This window comes from Choloepus didactylus, chromosome 6, assembly GCF_015220235.1.
Source record: "Choloepus didactylus isolate mChoDid1 chromosome 6, mChoDid1.pri, whole genome shotgun sequence".
NCBI classification, from domain to species: Eukaryota; Metazoa; Chordata; class Mammalia; order Pilosa; family Megalonychidae; genus Choloepus; species Choloepus didactylus.
The window spans coordinates 145,313,412-145,336,995 of NC_051312.1; the positions used below are offsets into that span (position 1 = coordinate 145,313,412).

Below are 23,584 nucleotides of genomic sequence, written 5' to 3' on the forward strand. Positions count from 1 at the left end.
TACTTTTTACACTTGCATTGTAAAATGAGATGAAACAGCTTTTTGGCTTCCACCTGCCTATTTCTTACACACGAAGAACGAAAAAGCTGTTAGTACTAAGCTATGCAGATATTTTGACCTCAAAAAAATTGGGCTAACTCAGGTATTGTTTGGCACTTGTTCACTGACAACACGCAAGAAAATTAGTTAACCAGACATTATCTCAAACGACAAAAGAGTAACTTTCTTCCTCCAAGCTCCCTCCCCCCCCCGCCCCCTAGCTCCTGCGTCGCCCAGTAATTTTTGATGCTTTCTCTCCCTCCACATTTGTTTCATTCTTCACAGTATCAATTTTCAACAGCTGTTGGTAGATTTCGGGCTCCAGTATTACTGGTACCGCTATTAAACATTGTACACAGCGCCGTGCAGCACGTAGTGCGTACGGTCCTCACCATCCTGTGGGGCAGTAGGGCAGGACGCTTCGAGGTCCCGGCCCTGTGGGCTCGTGCAGGTTCCCTCAGCCTTTCCAGGCCCAGAGCACCTGCAGCGAAACCGAGGCCCACGGGCTCAGGTCGCTGCTCGCGGAGCGCGGGGCATTTCCCGGGAGGCCCTTCGGCCCCGCCGGCACCGCCCTGCCGGGGTTCCCACACCGGCCTTTAAATCTCTTCGGCCAGGATCTTTCCCAACCCCAAGGTAACCCAGGGGTCTGGAGAGGAAAACCTGGCGCTGGCCAAACTTTACAGCCGCAGCCGCAAGAACGCACGCTTCCCTGCTCTACGGCAAGGGGCACGCGTGTTTGCGACAGTGTGACGCTCGCAAGTTTTGGCGGGAAAAGCGCTGCATTTGGATTTCTGTGGTGGCGGGCAAAGGATAGCCTGGTGAGGAGGGGCGGCCGGTAGGGTGGAGGGGTTCGGGGTCTAGGTTAGTGAGAAGGGGCAGGGTGAGAGACAGTTATTGGTGAAGAGCAAGGGGGACCGGAGAGACTTCTGCGTAGGGGTCGCGTCGGAGGATGGAGTTGGGTGCCACCAGGGGGGTCCTTGTAGTAGAGGGGGACAGGAGAGACAGTCCCTCTGCTGGTTGGGAGCCCCAGAGATTTGGGCGCCGCCCGTCGGTGTCCCAGCCCTTCCTTCCGCTTCTTCGGACGTTTGGCCCCACCCCGGGCGCCTCCAGGCCCTTGGGACTGAGTGGGGTTGGGAATTGGTATGAGCAAGAGGGAAGCAGGGGATGAGGTAGTCGAGTTGTTCTTTTCGCCGACACTAACCCACAGCTCTTACTCTCTTCCCCAGTCTTCACTTCTCTTACCCCCTCCCCCAGTCATTCACCATAAAGCTTTTTTCGCCCGGCTCCCCCAGCTCCTCAACATAACTAATCGATTTCCTCTGGGGCCCGAGGAAGGCGGGGCTTTAGACTTCAGTTTGCGTGGATTTGTGATTTACACAACAAAATGCCTAAATTTAGAAAACTTGATTGTAGTTTAAAGACTTAGATGAAACTTGGATGAGATGTAAGGGAAAACTAAGGGCGGTTAGTTATAATTGGAGAATCATGGCAAAGGCAGAGCGTAGTGACTTTACAGGTGATTGAAGCTCACACTCATCTCCCATCTTTTCTGGGTACCTGCCTTTTACAGCCGTGGTACTTAGTGGAGTCATGGCAGTGCCCTTTGTGGAAGACTGGGACTTGGTGCAAACTCTGGGAGAAGGTGCCTACGGAGAGTGAGTTTGAGTCCTTTTACCCCACCTTCACACTTGATTAATCTTTCTGTCTGTTGTCTTGTTTGAGTACATATTAGTTGTCTTGGAGTTGTTTATTCTAATACAGTGATGCCTTAGAGAACAGATCTTTGCTTCGAAAGCCAGGACTTTTGGGAACTGACGCTTTAAATCTTTTGTAAGATTTGTAAATCTTTTGTAAGGATTAATTTTTTTTCCTGTTTTTTTACATTTCCTTTGTTAAGAGCTGGAAGAGATTTCTGAAGTCATTGTTTCCTCTTCTACATATTCTTTCCTGGGGTTTAAACATAATGGTTAAATGAGCAGACTCCGGAGACAGACTGCCTCACTCTATCAGATACTAGTCATAGTTCTGTAATCTTAGGGAAATTTCTGAATGTCTTTGTGTTCTTCTTTTTCCTCTTCTATTAGATGACAATACAGGAACCTACCCCATAGGTCGTTAGAATAGTAGCCAGGGGGCATATAGTATGGGATTGATAGAGGCTAGATAATGTTACTAAATTAAACAAATAAAACATGTAAATAGGTGATGTGGCCTAGAAGTGCTGTTATCCCAATTTAGTTTATGTTATTAAATGACTTTTGTGAGTATGACTTCTTTGGACTATTATGATACTTCACATTTCAGAAAGGAAAAATAATCTGTTGAAAACATTTGGAAACCATTTACTTGGTTTCTCCTTGGTGAAGAAAGTAATAAAGGTAAAATAATTTTGGGTTGAGTCATGTTTAATCTTTTGAAGTGTTAGAAGAACTAGAATTCAGTTGTCTGAAATGTTACAACTTTCTTTTCAAGAGTTCAACTTGCTGTGAATAGAAGAACTGAAGAAGCAGTTGCGGTGAAGATTGTAGATATGAAGCGTGCCATAGACTGTCCAGAAAATATTAAGAAAGAGATCTGTATCAATAAAATGTTAAATCATGAGAACGTAGTGAAATTCTATGGTCACAGGAGAGAAGGCAACATCCAGTATCTATTTCTGGAGTACTGCAGTGGGGGAGAACTTTTTGATAGAATAGGTATGGTAAAAGTGTTTTGAGTCAATTTTCTAAAAATTCAAGATAATTATTCTACTAAATAAGTTTCTAAATTTGTTTTTTAATTTTGGGTCTGATATTTGGTCATTGTCCATTCAGAACCTGTTTATGCAACCGTGAAACTGGAGTAAATTTTCCTTTTTTTTTTTTTTTTGACTTTGGTTTAAAATGTAAACATATAAAGTCACTGAGAGAAAACTTTTTGCAAGTTTTATTTGTGATTTTCATTGGGATTGCTGTTTTATAGAGTTTAAAAATAAACTTGTTTCATGATGAAATATCATAAATGCAATGTTTTAATCGCCTATATATTATTTTTCTTTGCAGACATTCTAGCTACACAAAATCATTTCATACATTCACAGATCCAAAATAATAGCATATTGTTATATTTCCTCTTAATTTGCTTATTAAATAACAGAACTTTCTAAGATTAAAAATATATATATATTAAGTAAATTCTGAATTTGGTCCTTAAATGTTCTATGTTTGATTTAGAGGATTGATACTACAGAGCACTAAGAAGTACATAAAATATATTCTTTGGACCTAAATGTATTTAAAGCAATTGTATTAATGCTTTTGATTACTGGAATTTCTAATACTTATCTTGGGAGAGAGCTGAGGGTAAAAGAAATCAGGAGTTAATGAGGGAGATCAAAATATAAAATAACTGATAAAAGAACATTTCTGAATAACACTTTGTTACTGAAGGAACTTCACATGCATTCATGGTTTTGATGTGTGAGAGGTTGTATGAAGTTTAAGTCTGTTGTTAAATTTTTAGTGAGATTGGCTTAGGTTTTCTCAGGCTTCTATACTGGCAATTATATTTCAGAAGTGGGAAAGATAATGCTATATCATTAAGAAGAAATTGGGGAGGATTTGAAGGATAACGAATAAATCAGACTAAGAGTAAGCTGGGGTCTTCTAGGCATGGCTTGCATTCTTGATTTGGATGATAGCTTGTTATTTCTCTGCAATTTTCTCGTGATATATTGGTTCATTTTCACCATGTTACAAATACAGACATGAGATACTAAGTACCATATGTGGTATTGGACTCCTAAGTCTTTATTGCTAGAATAAGATTCTTTTTACTAAAGTACAATGGCAAATGTTTAAGCTTAATATTAAGAGTTGACCATGTCATTGAGGACTGAGAATATTTATCTGGTAAACTAATGTTCATTATTAACTTTGTTTTGTTTTTCGTAATTCTTAAAGAGCCAGACATAGGCATGCCTGAACAAGATGCTCAGAGGTTCTTCCATCAACTTATGGCAGGGGTGGTAGGTACAGTTGTCTCTTTCTTTTTTACTTCATTAGCACAGATGAAGTAACTTATCAAATTATGGTCTGTTTCTCCCTCACGCTCTCTTAGATTTATCTCCATGGTATTGGAATAACCCACAGGGATATTAAACCAGAAAATCTCCTGTTGGATGAAAGGGGTGAGTTTGGCATTTTGTCACTGCTACCTAAATTATTTTAATGCAGCCATCTAGGGAAAGGATCAAGAATTTGCATTACTGAAATTTCAGGGCAAAAAATCTGAAAACTCAAGGAAATTTAAGAGATGCGGTATATCTGGACTTGACAAGTCCTTTGTGTAGTTGTTGATGAGATAGAGAAATCTGATCAAGACACAATGGTAGCTCACTCTTAGATGAGTTAACTATGAGAATAGACTTGAGCAATTCATTAGTGGATTGAGGAAGGGAAATTTTTATTGAAATACCTTGGATCTCAATCTTGTCCTCACTCTTTTTTTATCTGTAACATGTTTTCTATTTACAAATCATTTTTACTCAGTGCTGTCATTTTTTCCCCCTTTTTTAGATAACCTCAAAATCTCTGACTTTGGCTTGGCAACAGTGTTTCGACATAATAATCGTGAGCGTTTATTGAACAAGATGTGTGGTACTTTACCTTATGTTGCTCCAGAACTTCTAAAGAGAAAAGAATTTAATGCAGAACCAGTTGATATTTGGTCCTGTGGAATAGTACTTACTGCAATGTTGGCTGGAGGTAAGAGCTGTTGAATCATGATAAAACTCCTGACCTATGGAAAGTCAGATCTGTTATACCAAAATATATGAAATAAACTAAGGGAATCCGTATTTATGTAATAGCATTTTAATAGTAGCTGTTATTTATAACTAACTTGGAACTTGTAACCTCAAAGGTTTTTAAAATGAGGTATGGACAGCTATTATATGAAGAATCGCAGTAGCCATCTCTTTTAAGATTTCATTGTCAACACTTGTGGAAAGATTAGGACAGGAGTGGTTCTTCCATTTTTGAGGTGTCTCTGAAGTTTCTGTGAGTTGGCATTCTTAGTTTGTAACCATATTGAATTAATTTGGAGAAAACTTTTAATGGATTTGTATTCCTAGCTTTTCCCCCTTGAAATAATTATTATATAGTGATATGAGCACTCAGAAAACTGGCACTTTTCTCTTTTGTAGAATTGCCGTGGGACCAGCCCAGTGACAGTTGTCAAGAATATTCTGATTGGAAAGAAAAAAAAACATACCTCAATCCTTGGAAAAAAATTGATTCTGCTCCTCTAGGTAACTGAAAGTATTGATTTTTTGGATAATGAATTCTAGTGCTATTTGAATTCTTTCTTTTGTTTTCTTTTTTAACTTTTAAACAAAATCACATAATCCATGATCCTTGTAGATAAATTAGAAAACTATAAATAAAAATTTAGAAAAAGCACACCCATGTAATTCCAGCACTCAGAAATAGTTTTTAAAAAGTATTTTGATATGTGCTTCTAGACTTTGTTGTAATAAATATGTGTTAAGTATGAGTGTTTTTACGTTACAGAACACATGCTATTTTGTAAGCTGTTTTTTGCCCTAATGCTATGTGAACATTTTTCCATGGCTATAACTGTAGTTCTATGTCGTTGATTTTAAAGGCTGTGAAGGTGTTCTGCTGTATGGCTATGCTATACTATGCGATCCAGTTCAGTTTGTTGAAGATTTAGATTTTTGCTAAATTTGTCACTGTTATAGAAGAGATACTTAATTTTTGCACATGTCCATAAATGATTAATTTAAAATAAAACCCCAGAAGTGAAATTGCAGGGTCAAGGGTGCATATAGTTTTAAATTATTTGGTTTATTTTGCCAAAATTGCTTTCCAGGAAGTTCATACCACTTCATCATAATCTCATCAGTTTACTTTAAAAAATAATTAAAAAAAAAATTTACATCTAACAGGGCTGTGAAAAAAAAATACTCACTGTTATTTATTTTTAAGTGTGTTACCAGTGAGGTTGCATACCTTTTATGTATTATCATTTTTGTCTATTCTTCTGGGTTGTCTATTTTCCCCGTTTTTAGCAGGGAGGTTTATTGCTTCTTCTATTATGTTATATGAATTTTTTTAGCATATTAATATCATTAGACTTTTGCATTTGTTGCAAATATTTTTCCTGATATGTCATTTATTTTAGTTTTGTTTATGCTATTTTGACATGAAGTTTTATGTTTTCATTTATTCACATTTATCAATTTTGAACTTTGTGGTTTCAGACTCTTGCCATGTTTAGAAAATCCTTTTCTACCCCTTAAAAAAAAATCCCTTTATTTTCACTTAATATTTTTGTGGCTTCATTTTTACACTTAAATCTTTGGTCCATTAGAAAATAGTTTTGGTGTTGGGAGTTGTATGAATTCTTTATCAAGATAATTAAGATAAGTTAAGATTGTGGTTAGATGTATTACTGTCCCTTAAAAAGTTTTTGGAAAGTAAATTTTCCTTATAAAACTGTGTGACTGGGGAAATTTGGTATTGAAAATGAATAAGAGGTGTTTTATACCTTTTTGTTAATGTAGTTACATGGGGAAAAACATTTTCATCTGGCTCGTATTTGCAAAAAATTGAGAAACAGAACTGGGAAGAAGATTCTAAGATATACTCAGCAGCAAAGAACTGCATGAAATTAAATAATATAGTAGCATCATTCTTTCCCTTTCCCAGAAATAATATTTAGATATAAGGAGACCGGTAGAAAATGTGTCCCTATGACAAGCACATAGGTTTCTCTAACTCGCATGACTCTTAACGTTTTATTTTCAGCTCTGCTGCATAAAATCCTTGTTGAGGATCCATCAATAAGGATTACAATTCCAGACATCAAAAAAGATAGATGGTACAACAAACCACTCAAGAAAGGTAATATTCTTAGAATAAAAGTATTTTTCTCAGTGAATGTCACAAGTCAACAACACAAGAGAGATGTGGTCTCTTACTTTGTGGAGTTTATGTTTATGGGAAAAACAGAAGTATAAAACATCATTTTAAGTTTATTAATAATTATAAAGGAGAAAGTATGGGTACTATTGTTAAGTATTTGACCAAGTCTTAAGGGGTAGGGAAGGGTTACCTCCCTAAGGAAATAAATCTAAGACTTAAAGATCAGAGAGGAGATAGCCAAGCAAGGTGAGTAGCAGATTTGATACTGAACAGAGGAAGCAGCATTTGCAAAGTCTTGGAATTTAGAGAGCCTGGTGCATTTGAGGAACTGGAAGAAGGTCAGTACAGCATGCACCGTGTCTATCTTGTTTACCATTTTTATTACCAATGGATAGGACAGTATATGGTACATTGATACATTGCAGGCATTTAGTAAATATTTGTTGAGTATATGATTGATTAGCTGTTTGAGCAAGGTCGGAGAGGTAGATAGTGGTCCAGTTGTGGGGAGGGCCTTTTATGACATTTTAAGGATTTAGGGTTTTAACTTAAGGCCATTGGGAAACCTTTGAGAGATTTAAAGTAAGGAAATGACATTACCATATATTTGGTTTTAAAAGATCTTTCTGATTACCTTTTTTTTTTTTCAATTGTTTTTGATGGATAGGAAGAGGTTAAAAGTGGTAAAAGTTTTTATACTAAGTAGTTGAGATGTGACATGGTGGTAGCTTGAACTAGGAGATGTAGATAGAGTCCAAAGAAATTCAAAAACTAGAATTGATAGGACTTGGTGATTGCTTAGATGTTGAGAGTGATGAAGAATGCAAAATCAGGTTTCTCTCCGACATGACTTGTCCTAATTTTTGTCGTGGTTCTTGATTATTTAAGTATTTATTTGGATGATCTTTTTAATACTCTGGCCTCACAATTCTTTGACCTCTTCTGCGCTAAGAATCCTGCTCTAACAGTATGTTTTTTCTGGCTCACTCTCGCTAGTACCCTGACTCCAACAGTTCTTCCTTTGACTCTACCAGGATTTGTATTCCATTAATTCATGCTTCACTGGCTCTCATCTGCGCACCCCCCCCGCCCCCCCGCCACACACACACACTCCCTAGGTCCTTCCATCATCCTTACCTATCTTAAATTCCAGGGTCATTCATTATAATGACTCTTTTGCATTCATCCTTAACTTCCTTGCCGCTTTCTTTTCATCATACTTGCTTGAGAAAACCCAACCATAGCTAAATGTAGTTTCCACCTGTTTTACACTTGTACCTGCGTAGCTAATTGCAGCTAGAAAAAAAATACACAACAATGTCCACTTTAAATTCAGGATCACTAATCTCAAGTGGGCCCTTGATGCTGCCTGGAAGTCATACTACATTTTCCCACTTCTTTCACTAGCTCACATTCCTAAACCACTTTTTTTTTTTTAAATTAATAGAATTTATTTTTTAGAGCAGTTTTGGGTTTAGAGAAAAATTGCATAGAAAGTACCAAGAGTTCCCATAAACTCCCTCTCCCACTCTCCAGTTTCCCCTATTATTACCATCTTGCATTAGTGTGGTACATCTGTTATTGTTATATTGATGAGCCAATATTGATAGATGCATTAATATTAATTAAAGTCCATAGTTTATGTTACAGTTCACTCTTTGTGTTGTACAGTTCTATGGGTTTTGACAAATGCATAATGACATGTATCTACCATTACAATATCGTACGTAATGGTTTCATTGCCCAAGAAATGCCCTATGCTTCACCTATTTATCCTTTTCCCATCCTCCAGAACCCCCTGGCAACCACTGATCTTTTTACTGTCTCTATGTTTTGCCTTTTCCATAGTATCATAAAGTTAGAGTCATAAAGTTATGTAGGCTTTTCACACTGGCTTCTTTCACTTAGCAAAATGTATTTAAGGTTCCTTCTTGTCTTTCATGGTTTAGTAGCTCATATCCTTTTATTGCTAAATAATAGTCCATTGTATGGATGTACTGCAGTTTACTTTCGTACCTTGTTTTTCGTGTCTTTTCTCCCTAAACTTCTACCTCCTTCCCCATCCTCACTCTCAGTTGGTGACAATGCTTCCTGTTTCATTGAGGAATGGAAGCAGGCAAAAGGGAACTTGCACAGGTTCTTACCACCATCTCCACCTACCTGACTGCCCCTATGCATGTCATGTACTTTGCTTTCTTTTTGCTCTCTTGGGATGAATTGTCTGTGCTTCAGATATAAATCAACTGTTTCTCTTGTGCACTAGAGCCAGTTCCTTCTTTCCTATTCAAGGACATTGTCCCCAGCAATTTTTTTTCTCTTTCTCCTGCGTCATTAATTTTTCCCTCTCTACTGGATCTTTTTCATCACCATACTAATTTGCTGTTTCTCCCATCTTAAAAAAAGATAATAACAATAACAATAATAATAACAAACCTCTCTTGACCCCACTTCCCCCTTCAGCTACCACACTGCTTCTCTTATTTTTTTAAATGCAATTGTATTGAGATGTATTCACGTTACATACAGTCATTCAAAGTGTACAGTCACTTGTTCACAGTATTGTCATATAGTTGTGCATTCATCACCACAATCTTTGAACATTTTCATTACTCCAAAAAATAAAATAAAAATTAAAATAAAAACATCCAAAACATCCCATCCCCCTCCACCCCCCATTATTCATTTACTTTTTTAAATACAGTTTTATTGAGATGTATTCACACATCGTACATTCATTCACAGTGTCAAATCAGTCATTCACAGCACCACCATACAGTTGGGCATTCATGACCAGAATCAATTTCTGAACCTTTTCCTTACTCCAAAATAAAAATAAAAGCAAAAAAGAACACCTAAATCTTTCCATCCCCTCCATCCCACCCTATTCTTCATCTAGTTTTTGTTCCCATTTTCCCACTCATCTGTCCATACACTGGATAAAGGGAGTGCGAACCACAGTGTTTTCACAATCACACAGTCACATTGTGTAGGCTACATAGTTCTACAATCGTCTTCAAGAATGAAGGTCTCTGGGTTGCAGTTTGACAGCTTCAGGTATTTCCCTCTAGCCATTCCAACACACTAAAAACTAAAAGGTGATATCTATATAGCATATAAGAATACCATCCAGAGTGACCTCTTGACTTGGTTTGAACTCTCAGCCACTGGAACCTTATTTAGTTTCATCTCTCTTCCCCCTTTTGGTCAAGATTTTCTCAATCCTGCAATGCTGGGTCCAGGCTTATCCCCAGGAGTCACTTCCTGCATTGCTAGGGGGTTTACATCCCTGGGTGTCATGTCCCACATGGGGGGAGGTTAGTGGGCTTAGAGAGAAAGGGGTCCATGTCTGAGCAACAGAGACTCGCTGGGGTGGGGGTGGTGGTGGTGGTGGGGGGCTCCTAGGAACAATTATGAGTAGACTTAGCCTCTCCCTTACAGCAACTAGCCTCACAAGGAAAAGTCCCCAGATTGAGGACTTGGCCCACTAAATTGGCAGTCCTCAATGTTTGTGGGAAAATCAGCAATAACCCAGGTGGGGAAGTCCAACATATCTGCATTTCTCCCCAGTTCCTTGAGGGGCCCACAAATACACTTTTACTCTCTGCCCATATTACTGGGATGTGTCTGGATATCACCCCAGCCTGTACAAACTTAGCAAATCCCACTTCCCTTTCATAGCTCCATGCACCTATGGTGTTCAAGCAAACTGATCGTACAGGTTAAATTATCTAGTGTGCTACAGAAAATATAGATCCTGCACCAAGTAGACATCTCCTCCCTTGGTCTTGCACAAAAGCTGTAGTTTTAAAACCCAGTCAGTATCGTCCTTTACCCTTGGGCCTGATTTGCCTTCGTCCTATCCATATCTGCTTCTTTCATATCTCTAATTGAAGTCTGAACTCTTTTTTAGCTCTTTCTGCAGTTACTATATGGGATAATACTGAAATTCAGAGCTGCCAAGCTCTAGCTCCAAGTCTTGGGTGTCACACAGATACCCAAAATTCCAGAGACCGACAGGTTATACACAATCTCTTTCTTTTCACAGCTGAACACCTCAAAAGAGGTTCCTACACTCATAGTTCTTTCTATCTACTCTGTTGTCAAGGTCACTGTGACTTAGGTTGCCAAATCTAATAGTTCTCAGACCTCCTCTTATTTTATCTGATCAACAGCATTTTATGTCGTTAATGAGTCTCTCCTTCTTGAAACACTTTTTTGGTTTCCAGGATATTACTCTCTTCTCATTTTTATCCTTCTCATTGACTACTCCTCAATCTCTTTTGATGATTTTCCCTCATGTCCCAAACCTCTTTATGTTGGAATGCTCTAGGGGTCAATCTGTGGACCTCCTTGTTTTTCTATCCATATATACTCCCTTAATGATCTTATTTCGTATATGGCTTTAAGTAACAGCTATATGTTGATGATACCACATTTGTATCAACCTGGACATTTCCTCTGAATTCCGAATTCATACACCCAATTGCCTGCTCCATTTTCCACTTAGATGTTAAGAGGCATACAAACTTCTGGCCCCTTTCTTCTCTTTTCTTTTTTTTTAATAATTCAATTTTATTGAAATATATTCACATACCATGCAGTCATACAAAGCATTCAATCAGTTGTTCATGGCACCACCATATAATTGTGCATCCATCACCAAAATTAGTTTTTGAACATTTTCATTACTATACACACAAAAGTAATAGGAATAAAAATTAAAGTGAAAAAGAACAATTAAAGTTAAAGAGAACCCTGGGTGCTTTTTTTTTTGGCCCCCGTTTTTCTACTCGTTCTGGCCCCTTATCTCGGACCTCATCTCTGCTTTTCTCCCTCTTGGTCATGGGTATATTGGCCTCCTCATTGTTCTCCAAATACTCCTCGTACACTTTACCTCTTTTTTTTTTTGTAATGATCATTCCATGGGCCTGGAAATGCTTTTCTCATCAAGATTTATTTGCTTATCTTGTTCTTCACCTTCTTTGTATATTGACTTCAGTGTTACCTTTTCATTAAGCTTTTCCTGCCATCCCATTTAAAATGATAGCCCTCTCCCCTAAAATATGTAAATATCCCTTGTTTTTCTTCGCTTTATTTTTCTCCATTCCACTCATCACCATTTAACTTATATTTATTTAACTTGATCTTATTTTATATAATTTATTTTATCTCTCCTCAGTAGAATGTTGGGTTTAAGAGGTCAAAGGTATTTGTCTATTTTATTCACTGCTGAATACCTAGTACCTGGAATAGTGCCTGGTAATAGTAAATTTAATAAAATATTTGAATTAACTTATTAATACATTAAAATGTTAGCTAAACATAAGCATGTTTAAATGGTTTGGGGACAAATCCAGTAGAGAGGAAGAGCCTGAAAGTCAGAGAGAGACTAAATAACAGAGTATCAAGATCTCTGAAGAGGTAGGAGGATATGGACAATTAACTAGCACAAGTAGAGGGATGAACATTTGATGGGAGGATGGAAGGGAGGAAAAGATGAGTAGAAATACAAGTGAATTAGCAGATTTAGTAGCAGTAAGTTGAGAGAGTTTCTATATAATGGCTCTATTTTCTCTGTGAAATGGGAGATGATATATATGCTTAGAATAATGAGGTGCTGGAGGGTGGCCTTGGCAGTCTGAGAAAAGTAGAAGTTTTGAAATTGTCATGGAGAAAGAGAAAAGGCTGACTAGAGAAATAATTAGTATTGACTGTCAGTGTTGAAGGTCCAGGTTAGGATAGTAAACATGGATTTATAGTAGTACCATTTCTGTATAATGATTATTCCTGTTAAAGCTTTTCCAGAGGAGCAGAGAATGTTGGATGGAGCAGATTCATAATGTATTTTGCCATTATCATAAGTTAACTTTTATTTTTAAAAGTTTTAGTCCTTCTGCTAGGTCTCTTTGTCCTCACAGAACATTGTTCTGCTACCATAGATGTTGCCGTTAAAATCAAGGCCTTAGCATGACACCCCCTCCTTGAATACATTACAGGTCAGGATTTTTAAAATATGTAATTTGACAAGTTCACAGTTTGACATGTTTCTTGTAAAATAATGTAGGAAAAGTCTCTATTTGTCTTAGAAGTATTTCATGTTAAATAAATGGATTTAAATATGGTTTTACTGCAGGTTTCAGTTCGGTTAATTAAAAATATATCTGCATAGAAGACTTGAAAGCATTCATATTTATGTTTTGTTTTTTAGGGGCCAAAGGACCCCGGGTCACTCCAGGAGGTGTTTCAGAGTCTCCAAGTGGATTCTCTAAGCACATTCAATCGAATTTGGACTTCTCTCCAGTAAACAGTGCTTCTAGGTAAGATCAGTAAAGATAAAATAGTTGCTGAATGTAATATTTCCCTTGAAAAATAGTACATGTATATTTGTCTTAATATCAAATGTAATTTTTATCAGTGAGAATGTACTGTGGTATGAGAAAGGCCTGATGGATTTTATTTAAAAACCTATTTTCTCCCTGTCTTAATTCCTCAGTGAAGAAAATGTGAAGTATTCCAGTTCTCAGCCAGAACCACGGACAGGTCTTTCCTTATGGGATACCAACTCCTCATACATTGATAAACTAGTACAAGGAATCAGTTTTTCCCAACCGACATGTCCTGATCATATGCTTCTAAATAGCCAGTTACTTGGCACCCCAGGATCCTCACAGGTAAGAGAATGTAATTAAAAAAAAAATTATGGCAGCCCTTTGTTTTTTATTGTGTTAAAGTGTCTCATTTTTTAAATTTATAAATCTTAGAAATATAGTGTTAATAGTTTTCAATTTATATAGCTTGTTGGACAAGGAAGAGTAAATTACAGGAGGCCTTCATGTGTAAGAATCTTAAGTCACAGAAAGGAATTGTCAGACTGAATAGCTATAATATGCTTTTGGTTTTAATGGATTTATTTAGCTTTCCTCTGTTTGACATGTAGAACCCTTGGCAGCGCTTGGTCAAAAGAATGACACGCTTCTTTACCAAATTGGATGCAGACAAATCTTATAATTGCCTGAAAGAGACTTGTGAGAAGTTGGGCTATCAATGGAAGAAGAGTTGTATGAATCAGGTATGTTTCATTGATTTTCATTATATCTTTTTTGCAAGAAAAATTTAAATATTTGAGTAAAAATTATCAGCAGCACATTTTTAAAATGTAAAATAATTAATTTGAAAAAGAAAATTTTGAAATTGAAGGAATTTAAGTAAAATCTTTTTCAACTCAAGAAACAGTATTCTTAAAAGATCCCACAATATTAAAAACATTAATTAAGAGGGCAGAGTCATTGTTTTCTTAAAAAATTATCTATATCCATATGTATATCTATATACTTAAAAATGATACAGGCAGTAATATTTGACTCCTGTGAAAAATGAGTACATTAGTAATCCCACATTTCCTCCCATCTCCACTTCTCCTGGCCCCACCTACCAATTTTTGTTGTTAATATTATTATAGCATATTTACCACATTGTCATTCTAATCTGTCACTAGACTTTTCGAAAATGTTAATGTCATGAAAGACAAATAAGAGGGGGAGAATGTTCTTTATTAAAGGAGACTAAAGAGGCCTCATAACTAGATGCAATGCATGATCGTTCACTAGATCGTGGATTTAAAAATAAAAGCTTTAAAGGATGTTATTGGGACAATTGGGGACATTTGAATATGGACCGTATATTAGATAATATTTTTGTATCAATGTCACATTTCTTGGGTGTGATGATAATATTGTGGCTAATAGAATGTCTTTGTAGGATAAACATGTTGAAGTGAAGTCAAGTTGAAGTGTCATAATATCTGTAACTTAATTTAAAACCTAAGAGAAAAGGCAACCAACCACACAAAGAAAAGTAAACACACATGTCTATAGGCAACTGTAGCAGAACGTTACCAATTAGAAAATACGGATGGTGGGTATATGGTTATTTATTGTACTATTTTCTCACTTTTCCTGTAGATTTGTAGGTTTTCAAAATAAAAAGTTAAGTAAAAATGTTATTGTGGGGAAATCCAAGGACAGCTTGATTTTCCTCTCATACAGTGATTTATACTTTTTTTTATAGGTAGGTTTTTTTTTTTTTAATTGAGATAACATTCACATGACTTAAAATTCACCACTTTAACAAAAGTGGGCAACCAATTGCCTGTTAGTATATTCACAAGATTGTGCAACTAACACCACTATCTAATTCCAGAACATTCTATCACCCCATTCTAGTGAACATATATTTCCAATTCTCTTGGGTATATACTTAGGAGTGGAATTGATGGGGTATATGGTAACTGTATTTAATTTTTTAAGCAACTGCCTAAGGTTTTTCCAAAACAGCTGCGCCGTATAAACTGTATGAGGGTTCTCATTTCTCCACATCTGTGCCAATGCTTATTTTCTGTATTTTTATTGTAACCATCCTAGTGTGTGTGAGTGAAGTGGTATCTCATTGTGGTTTTGATTTGTATTTCCCTAATGACTAGTGATAAGCTTCTTTTCATGTGCTCATTGTCCATTTGTGTATCTTCTTTGGAGAAATGTCTATTCAAATACTTTGCCCATATTTTAATTGGGTTCTTTTCCTTTTTATTGTTGAATTTTAAGTGTTCTTTATATATCCAGAAGACTAGACCCTCAATATTGTTTCCCATTCTGTGACTTTTCTTTTCATTGTCTTGATAGTGTCTTTTGAGGAAAAACAATTTTTAATTTTAACAAATTCCAATTTATTTTTTCTTTTGTTGTGTGTGCTTTTGGTTTCAATTTTAAGAAACTATTGCTGCATTCAGGGTCATGAAAATTTAAATTTACGTTTCCTTCTAACAATTTTTTAATTTTAGCTCTTACGTTTAGATTTTTGATCCCTTGTGAGTTAATTTTTGTATATGACGAGGGTTGGGATCCAAATTCATTCTTTTGCATGTGGATATCCAGTTGTCCCAGCACCATCTGTTGAACAAAGTATTCTTTCCCCATTGAATGGTCTTGGCACCCTTGTCGAAAATCAGTTGATCATAGATGTATGGTTTTATTTCTGAACTCTCAGTTCTATTCCAGTAATCTATATGTCTGTGCTTATGCCCATAAGTGTTTTGATTACTATAGTTTTGTAGTACATTTTGAAATTGGGAAGCATGAGTTATTTATCTTTTCTTCCTTTTCAAGTTTGTTTTGGTTATTCAAGGACACTTGAAATTTCATGTGAATTTTGAAATGGGTTTTTCCATTTCTGCAAAAAATGCCATTGGATTTTGATAGGTATTGCAATGACTCTAGATTAGTTTGGGGAATATTCCCATCTTAATAATACTAAGTCTTCAATCCATGAACATAGGATGTGTTTCCATTTATTTATGACTTCTTTAATTTCTTTCAATAATGTTTTATTTTTAGTATACTAGTCTTGGACTTCCTTGATTAAATTTATTCCTAATTTTTTATTCTTTCATAAGCTATTATAAATGGAATTGTTTTCTTAGTTTATTTTTTGGATTGTTCATAGCTAATGTATAGATATAAACTGATTTTTATAAATTGACTTTATATTCCTACATGTTTGTCAAACTCATTTATTAGCTCTAGTAGTTTTGTGTGTGTGTGTGTGTGTGTGTGTGGATTCTTTAGGGTTTTCTGCATGTAAATTTATATCATTTGCAAATAGAAATACTTTTACTTCTTCCTTTGCAATCTGGATGCCTTTTATTTCTCTTTCTTGTCTAATTTCTCTGTCTGGAACTTCCAGTACAATGTTGAACAGAAATGCTGAGAACAGATATCCTTATCTTCTTCCTGATCTTAAGGGGAAAGCTTCAGTCTTTCACTATCAAATATGATGTTAGATGTGGGTTTTTCAAAGGTGCCATTAATCAGGTGGAAAAAGATCATTTGTATTCTTAGTTTGTGTAGGGTATTTTTGTGTGTGTGTGTGGAGGGTTTTTTTTTAAATCATAGAAGTGTGTTAGATATTGTCACATTCTTCTTTTGCATCTTTTTAAATGATTATGTGTTTTTTTCCCTTTATTAATATTACATTAATAGTTATATTACGTTATACATTGATATACTTTTATATTTTTAACTACTCTCAATTCCTGGAATACATTCCACTTAGACATTGTGGATAAACTTTTAATGTGCTGTTGATTTGGTTGGCTAATTTTTTTTTTTTATTAAATTCAGTTTTATTGAAATACATTCATACATCATACAATCATCCATGGTATACAATCCACTGTCCACAAGATGATAACATAGTTATGCATTCATCACCACAATCTATCTCTGAACATTTTCCTTACATCAGAAAGAACCAGAACAAGAATAAAAAATAAAAGTGAAAAAAGAACACCCAAATCATCCTCCCCATCCCACCCCATCTGCCCTTTGTTTTTATCCCCATTTTTCTACTCATCCATACACTAGATAAAGGGGGTATGATCCACAAGGTCTTCACAATCACACGGTCACCCCTTGTATTCTACATTATTATATAATTGTCTTCAGGAGTCCAGACTGCTGGGTTGGAGTTTGGTAGTTTCAGGTATTTACTTCTAGCTATTCCAATACATTAAAACCTAAGAGATGTTATCTATATAGTGCATAAGAATGTCCACCAGAGTGACCTCTCGACTCCATTTGAAATCTCTCAGCCACTGAAACTATTTCGTCTCATTTTGCATCCCCCTTTTGGTCAAGAAGATACTCTCAGTCCCACGATGCCGGGTCCACATTCCTCCCCAGGAGTCATATTCTTCATTGCCAGGGAGATTTACACTGCTGGGAGTCGGGTCCCACGTAGGGGGAGGGCATGGTTTGCTAATATTTTGTTGAGGATCTTTGAGATCAATATTCATAAGGGATATTGGTTTGTAATTTCTTGTGATATCTTTATCTGGCTTTGATGTCAGAGTAATGCTAGCCCCATAGAGTGAGTTAGGAAGTGTTCCAGCCTTTTTAATATTTGAAAGAGTTTGAGAAGGATTGGTAATCTTTTCTAATGTAGGCATTTACAGAAATAAATTTCCCTTGAACACTGCTTTCTTTGCATCTCATAAGTTGTGTTATATTGTGTTTCTGTTTTCATTAATATCAAAATATTTTCTAATATCCCTGTGATTTCTTCTTTGACCTGTTGGTTATTTAGGTGTGTTGTTCAATTTTCCACATATTTGTGAATCTTCCAAATTGCCTTTTATTATGGATATCTAATTTTATTCCATTGTGGTTAGGGAACATACTTTCATAGTTTCACTTTCAAAACATTTATTGAGACTTATTTTGTTGCCTTCTATACAGTTTATCCTGGAAAATTTTCCTTGTGCACTTGAAAATAATGTGTATTCTGCTGTTGTTGAGTGAAGTGTTCTATGTATGTCTGTCAGGTCTATTTGGTTATAATGTTGTTCACCTCTTCTATTTCTTGTTTATCTTTTGTCTAGTTTTTCTATCCATTATTGAGAGTGGGATATTGCAGTCTCCAGCTATGAGTGTTGAATATTTCTCACTTGGATTCAGTCAGTTTTTCCCCATTATTTTTCAAAATTTTTTGTGCAATTTTACTGAGATATATTGACATACCAGATATCCAAAGCGTCCAATCAGTGGTTCATGGTATCATTATATCGTTGTGCATTCATCACCACAATCAATTTTGAACATTTTCATTACTCAAAATAAATAAATAAAAAAAGAATAAAAATAAAAAAGAACATCCATACCCCTTACTCCCTCCCCCATTATTTATTTATTATTCAGTCAGTTTTTGCTTCAAGTATTTTGGGGCTCTGTTGTTAGGTGCATGTTTGTTTATACTTACTATGTCTTCTTGAGGGGTTGAGATTTTTATCATTATATGAGTTTCTTTGCCTTTTTTTTAAATCAATTTTTGTTTTAAAGTCTATTTTGTCTTTTATTAATATAGTTACTCCAGCTCTCTTTAGATTATCATTTGCATGGAATATCTTTTTCTGTGCTTTTAATTCCGTCCTATTTGTGGCTCTGAATCTGAAGTGAATCTCTTATAGAGAGCATAAAGTGGGATCATGTTTTTTGTTAATCCATTCCAGTAATTTCTGGCTTTTACTTGGAGAGTTTAATGCCATTAAATATAATGTAATTACTGATAAGGAAGGATTTACATCTGCCATTTGATTGTGTTCCGTATGTCTCATGTCTTTTTTGTTCCTCACATTCTCCATTACTGCCTTGTTTTGTGTTAGAAATTTTCTAGCATACCATTTTTTTTTTAATCATCATTTTATTGAGATATATTCACATACCACGCAGTCATACAAAACAAATTGTACTTTCGATTGTTTACAGTACCATTACATAGTTGTACATTCATCACCTAAATCAATCCCTGACACCTTCATTAGCACACACACAAAGATAACAAGAATAATAATTAGAGTGAAAAAGAGCAATTGAAGTAAAAAAGAACACTGGGTACCTTTGTCTGTTTGTTTCCTTCCCCTACTTTTCTACACATCCATCCATAAACTAGACAAAGTGGAGTTTGGTCCTTATGGCATTCCCAATCCCATTGTCACCCCTCATAAGCTACATTTTTATACAACTGTCTTCGAGATTCATGGGTTCTGGGTTGTAGTTTGATAGTTTCAGGTATCCACCACCAGCTACCCCAATTCTTTAGAACCTAAAAAAGGTTGTCTAAAGTGTGCGTAAGAGTGCCCACCAGAGTGACCTCTCGGCTCCTTTTGGAATCTCTCTGCCACTGAAGCTTATTTCATTTCCTTTCACATCCCCCTTTTGGTCAAGAAGATGTTCTCCATCCCACGATGCCAGGTCTACATTCCTCCCCGGGAGTCATATTCCACGTTGCCAGGGAGATTCACTCCCCTGGGTGTCTGGTCCCACGTAGGGGGGAGGGCAGTGATTTCACCTTTCAAGTTGGCTTAGCCAGAGAGAGAGGGCCACATCTGAGCAACAAAGAGGCATTCAGGAGGAGACTCTTAGGCACAAATATAGGGAGGCCTAGCCTCTCCTTTGCAGCAACCGTCTTCCCAAGGGTAAAACTTATGGTAGAGGGCTCAACCCATCAAACCACCAGTCCCCTATGTCTGTGGTCATAGCATACCATTTTAATTCCCTTCTCATTTCTTTTACCATTTTTTTGTTTGTTTCGTGAGTTGTTTTCTTAGAGGTTGGCCTGGGGATTACAGTTAACAACTTAATTTATAACAATGTAGTTTGGATTAATATCAACTTAATTTCAATAATATACAAAATTTTTGTGCCTATATAGCTCTGTCCCAACTATGCTGTTTTGTCAAAAATTACACCTTTATACATTGTGTGCCATCAACTCTGCCACTTGTTGGCAGTACTCCTTGAGTCATTCACTCTTTCCGCCTGAATCTTTGAAAATTTTTCTTTGTCTTTGAGTTTAATAGTTTACTTTATTCAGGTAGGCTGAGTATCTTGTTTTAATTTTCCCAGGACATAGTGTGTTCTTCCAGTGTTGCACAGTTGTGATGTTACACCTGTTATGGAAGTGCCTCACAAATTTGTGTCCTAGTAGTATCATTGACCTGAGGTTATAGTTTTTATTTAGAGTATTCTCTACCCACACATCTGACTTACCTGCCTTTTTATTGCTTTAGGTTACTGTATCAACAACTGATAGGAGAAACAATAAACTGATTTTCAAAGTGAATTTGGTAGAAATGGATGAAAAGATCTTGGTTGATTTCCGGCTTTCTAAGGTAAGTAGAACAGCAATTAGTTTTTAAAAAATATATCTTTTTGCTGTTGTTTAATAAGTATTACATGTTCATTGTAGAAATTTAAAATATACAAATAATATAAAGAAGAAAATAAGAATCAAGTTTAATCTTATCACTCAGAGACAGTACAGATTTATTTTTGATATATTTCATTATAGTGTTCAATTTATGGAAATATTTATATATGGAGATTACTAAGAAACAGTATATTTATAAATACATGGTGTCTGTAAATATATGGTAACCTGGTTTGTTTTTTTCTTTTAATTTTATGAACACAATCTTGCCATTATCTTTTCTTACAAGACATGACTTTTTAAAATGAAATTTTCCTTATGGCAGTTGTTTATGTTCTTTGAAGAAAATGCATATAAGTGAAAATTAAGAAAATTAAAACAGTCCTGAAATTGCACTGCCCAATGGTAATCATCCTCAACTATTTGAAGCGTTCCAGTCTTTTGCTTAATGCATTCATATATAAAACATTTTAATAAAAATTAGTTTGTCAAAAATGTTTGTATATTATAATTTAGCAATATTTTGCCTATTATAAATAGTTTTGACTACTTGTATGTGGATTATTGTCCACATTTCTGATGATTTCTTTAGAAATTATTGGTTCTGAGGTTATAATTTTAAGGCTCCTGAAACATAAGACCAAAATAGCATTTTCTCTTTCTCCTGAGAGGTGGTTAATGGCTTTAAAGAAGGCTGGAGGGGTAGGTCACACACTTTATGTTGGAGATTTGCTGTAATACTGTTGTCCATATATGTGCTATGTAAATAAATTATTAAGATCCTAATGTAATGAAGTCTTTCCTACTGAATCTTCCTTACTGGATCTCCTGGCTTTGGTGCTACAGTGCTATGGCAAAACTTCAGTGTGGTTGTGTGGTTTACGTTTAGTTTAAAATCTCCCACTGCTTACGGAAAGCAATGACTTAGAGCCAGAGATACTAACACTTGAAACTGACAGGTTGCCATTTTTTTCTGCTTTCTGAGTTCATTGTGGCGGAAATGGTGATGGGCATGAAAGCAGGTAAGAATTATTTAGGTAGCTACTCCCTCTACCAGGATTTTGGTCTTCATGCAGACCTGAAGGAAAGGATATTTCTCTACTTAGCACTGAAGTATGTTTTATTTTATGGCATGGTTTTGTTTTTTTGACATTATTTTTGGTTATTATTTCTAATATAGGGTGATGGATTGGAGTTCAAGAGACACTTCCTGAAGATTAAAGGAAAGCTGAGTGACGTTGTGAGCAGCCAGAAGGTTTGGCTTCCTGCCACATGATAGATCCGTTGGTTCTGGGGATTCGGGTGAATATAGTGCTGCTATGTTGACATTATTCTTCCTAGAGAAGATTATCCTATTCTGCAAACTGCAAATCTAAGACAATAGTTCCTAAAGAAGTCTCTTCCCTCTCCTATCCAAACATGTTCCAATTCTTTTTGTATGTTCTTCATACAAATAATACCTCTATCTAAACTGTACATAAAACTGGGGAAGGAATAGGTAGAATTCATTAAATATTTCTTCAGCAGTGTTTATTGGCTGAGTATGAGATCCACCTGGTAGAAATCAAGTTTTGGGGTTACATGAGTTTACCAGCTTTCATATCAACATAATGAAAGATCATGACCTTGTTCCATTTTTACCAAAATGTTTGTTTTCATCCAAAAAGTACAGATTTCCTCCACATTGATTTTAATTATAGGGATGAATTAGTAAAAGCTTAATGCTTATGACTTTTGGAAAACAGATTTATCAGTTTGTGAAGTGAAGACCAGTTTCAAAAAATGTATCCCCGAAATTTGTACTTATATTTTTAGAAGTGCCTGTCTAAGTATATAAACCCAGTCTGAACTGTAACTATTGATTAAAACTGCAAGTAGATATGTTTTTCCTGATGTAGCTAATAATATATAAAATACTGGTTGGTCTTTCAAATAGAAGTTGAGCGTGAACTTTAGTGCTTAACTAACTTTATTCTAAAAATTACTGTTGCACATCTTAATTATTTTTCTATATTATTTTCTACTTTCACAACCTTATTTTAATTCTTTACTACAGAAATAAATTCTATTTTGAAAACAAATATCTAAGAACTCTGTGAACTCATTGATCAAGCTTCTAGGTAGTAAGGGATAAAAGGGAGAGGGAGAAAAAAGGAAGCTATAATTGAAATAGTTCTGATTCCTGGTTCCTTTACCTATTAGATTTACTAAAACTTTGTGCTTCTGGTAAAGTTTACATTAACTTTTGATGTATCAGGTTGGGTCCCCATATCCCTTTTTTAGGTAAATTGTAAAATTAATCAATTGTCTTAGTCTAAAACCAAGAACATATGAAATTTTATGGTTAGAGTTTATCAAGATTACTATATACTGGTAAATTGTGTTACTGCAATATACCCAGAGGAGGAAAAAATTGAGGATTTAGAGGCTCCTCAGAATTGAGTCAATAAATTCTCAAATATGGGAGAAATTATATTCTTGAGAATTTCTCTCAAACACAAAGTTACCTCTTGTTTTGACCTCTTCCTTGATTTCCAGCCTTTTATAGCCACAGCCTACTTGACATTTCCATTTGAATATCTGATAGGCATGTCAAACTTTTCATGATCAGAAAAAGCTTTTGATTCCTGTCCTCTGACCTATTCCTCTCCTAGTTTTCCCCATCTCAGTAAATACTTCCAACTCCCCGGGTCCTTAAGCCAAAAACCTAGAAATCCTTGACATCTTTTTTTTTTTTTTTTTGTTAACTCTGTATTCAATTCAGCAAATTGTAGGGGCTGTACATATAAAATATATTCCACTTCTCCTCTGTACTACTACCACCCTAGTCAAAGGCTCTCTCTTTTATATTACTG

The 23,584-nt window shown here is 35.7% G+C and overlaps 1 protein-coding gene across 1 annotated transcript; it reads left to right on the top strand.

Annotated features, from left to right (window-relative positions):
- Window positions 1-743: 743 nt before the first annotated feature.
- Window positions 744-22,779, top strand: CHEK1 (checkpoint kinase 1). Its single transcript, XM_037839066.1, has 13 exons — window positions 744-857; window positions 1,610-1,694; window positions 2,512-2,735; window positions 3,981-4,045; window positions 4,138-4,207; window positions 4,596-4,784; window positions 5,225-5,329; window positions 6,852-6,947; window positions 13,177-13,285; window positions 13,462-13,639; window positions 13,906-14,037; window positions 20,590-20,691; window positions 21,910-22,779. The coding sequence occupies exons 2-13, from the start codon at window positions 1,630-1,632 to the stop codon at window positions 22,003-22,005; spliced, it is 1,431 nt and encodes a 476-aa protein (XP_037694994.1). The 5' UTR covers window positions 744-857; window positions 1,610-1,629; the 3' UTR covers window positions 22,006-22,779.
- The last annotated feature ends 805 nt before the right edge of the window (window positions 22,780-23,584 follow it).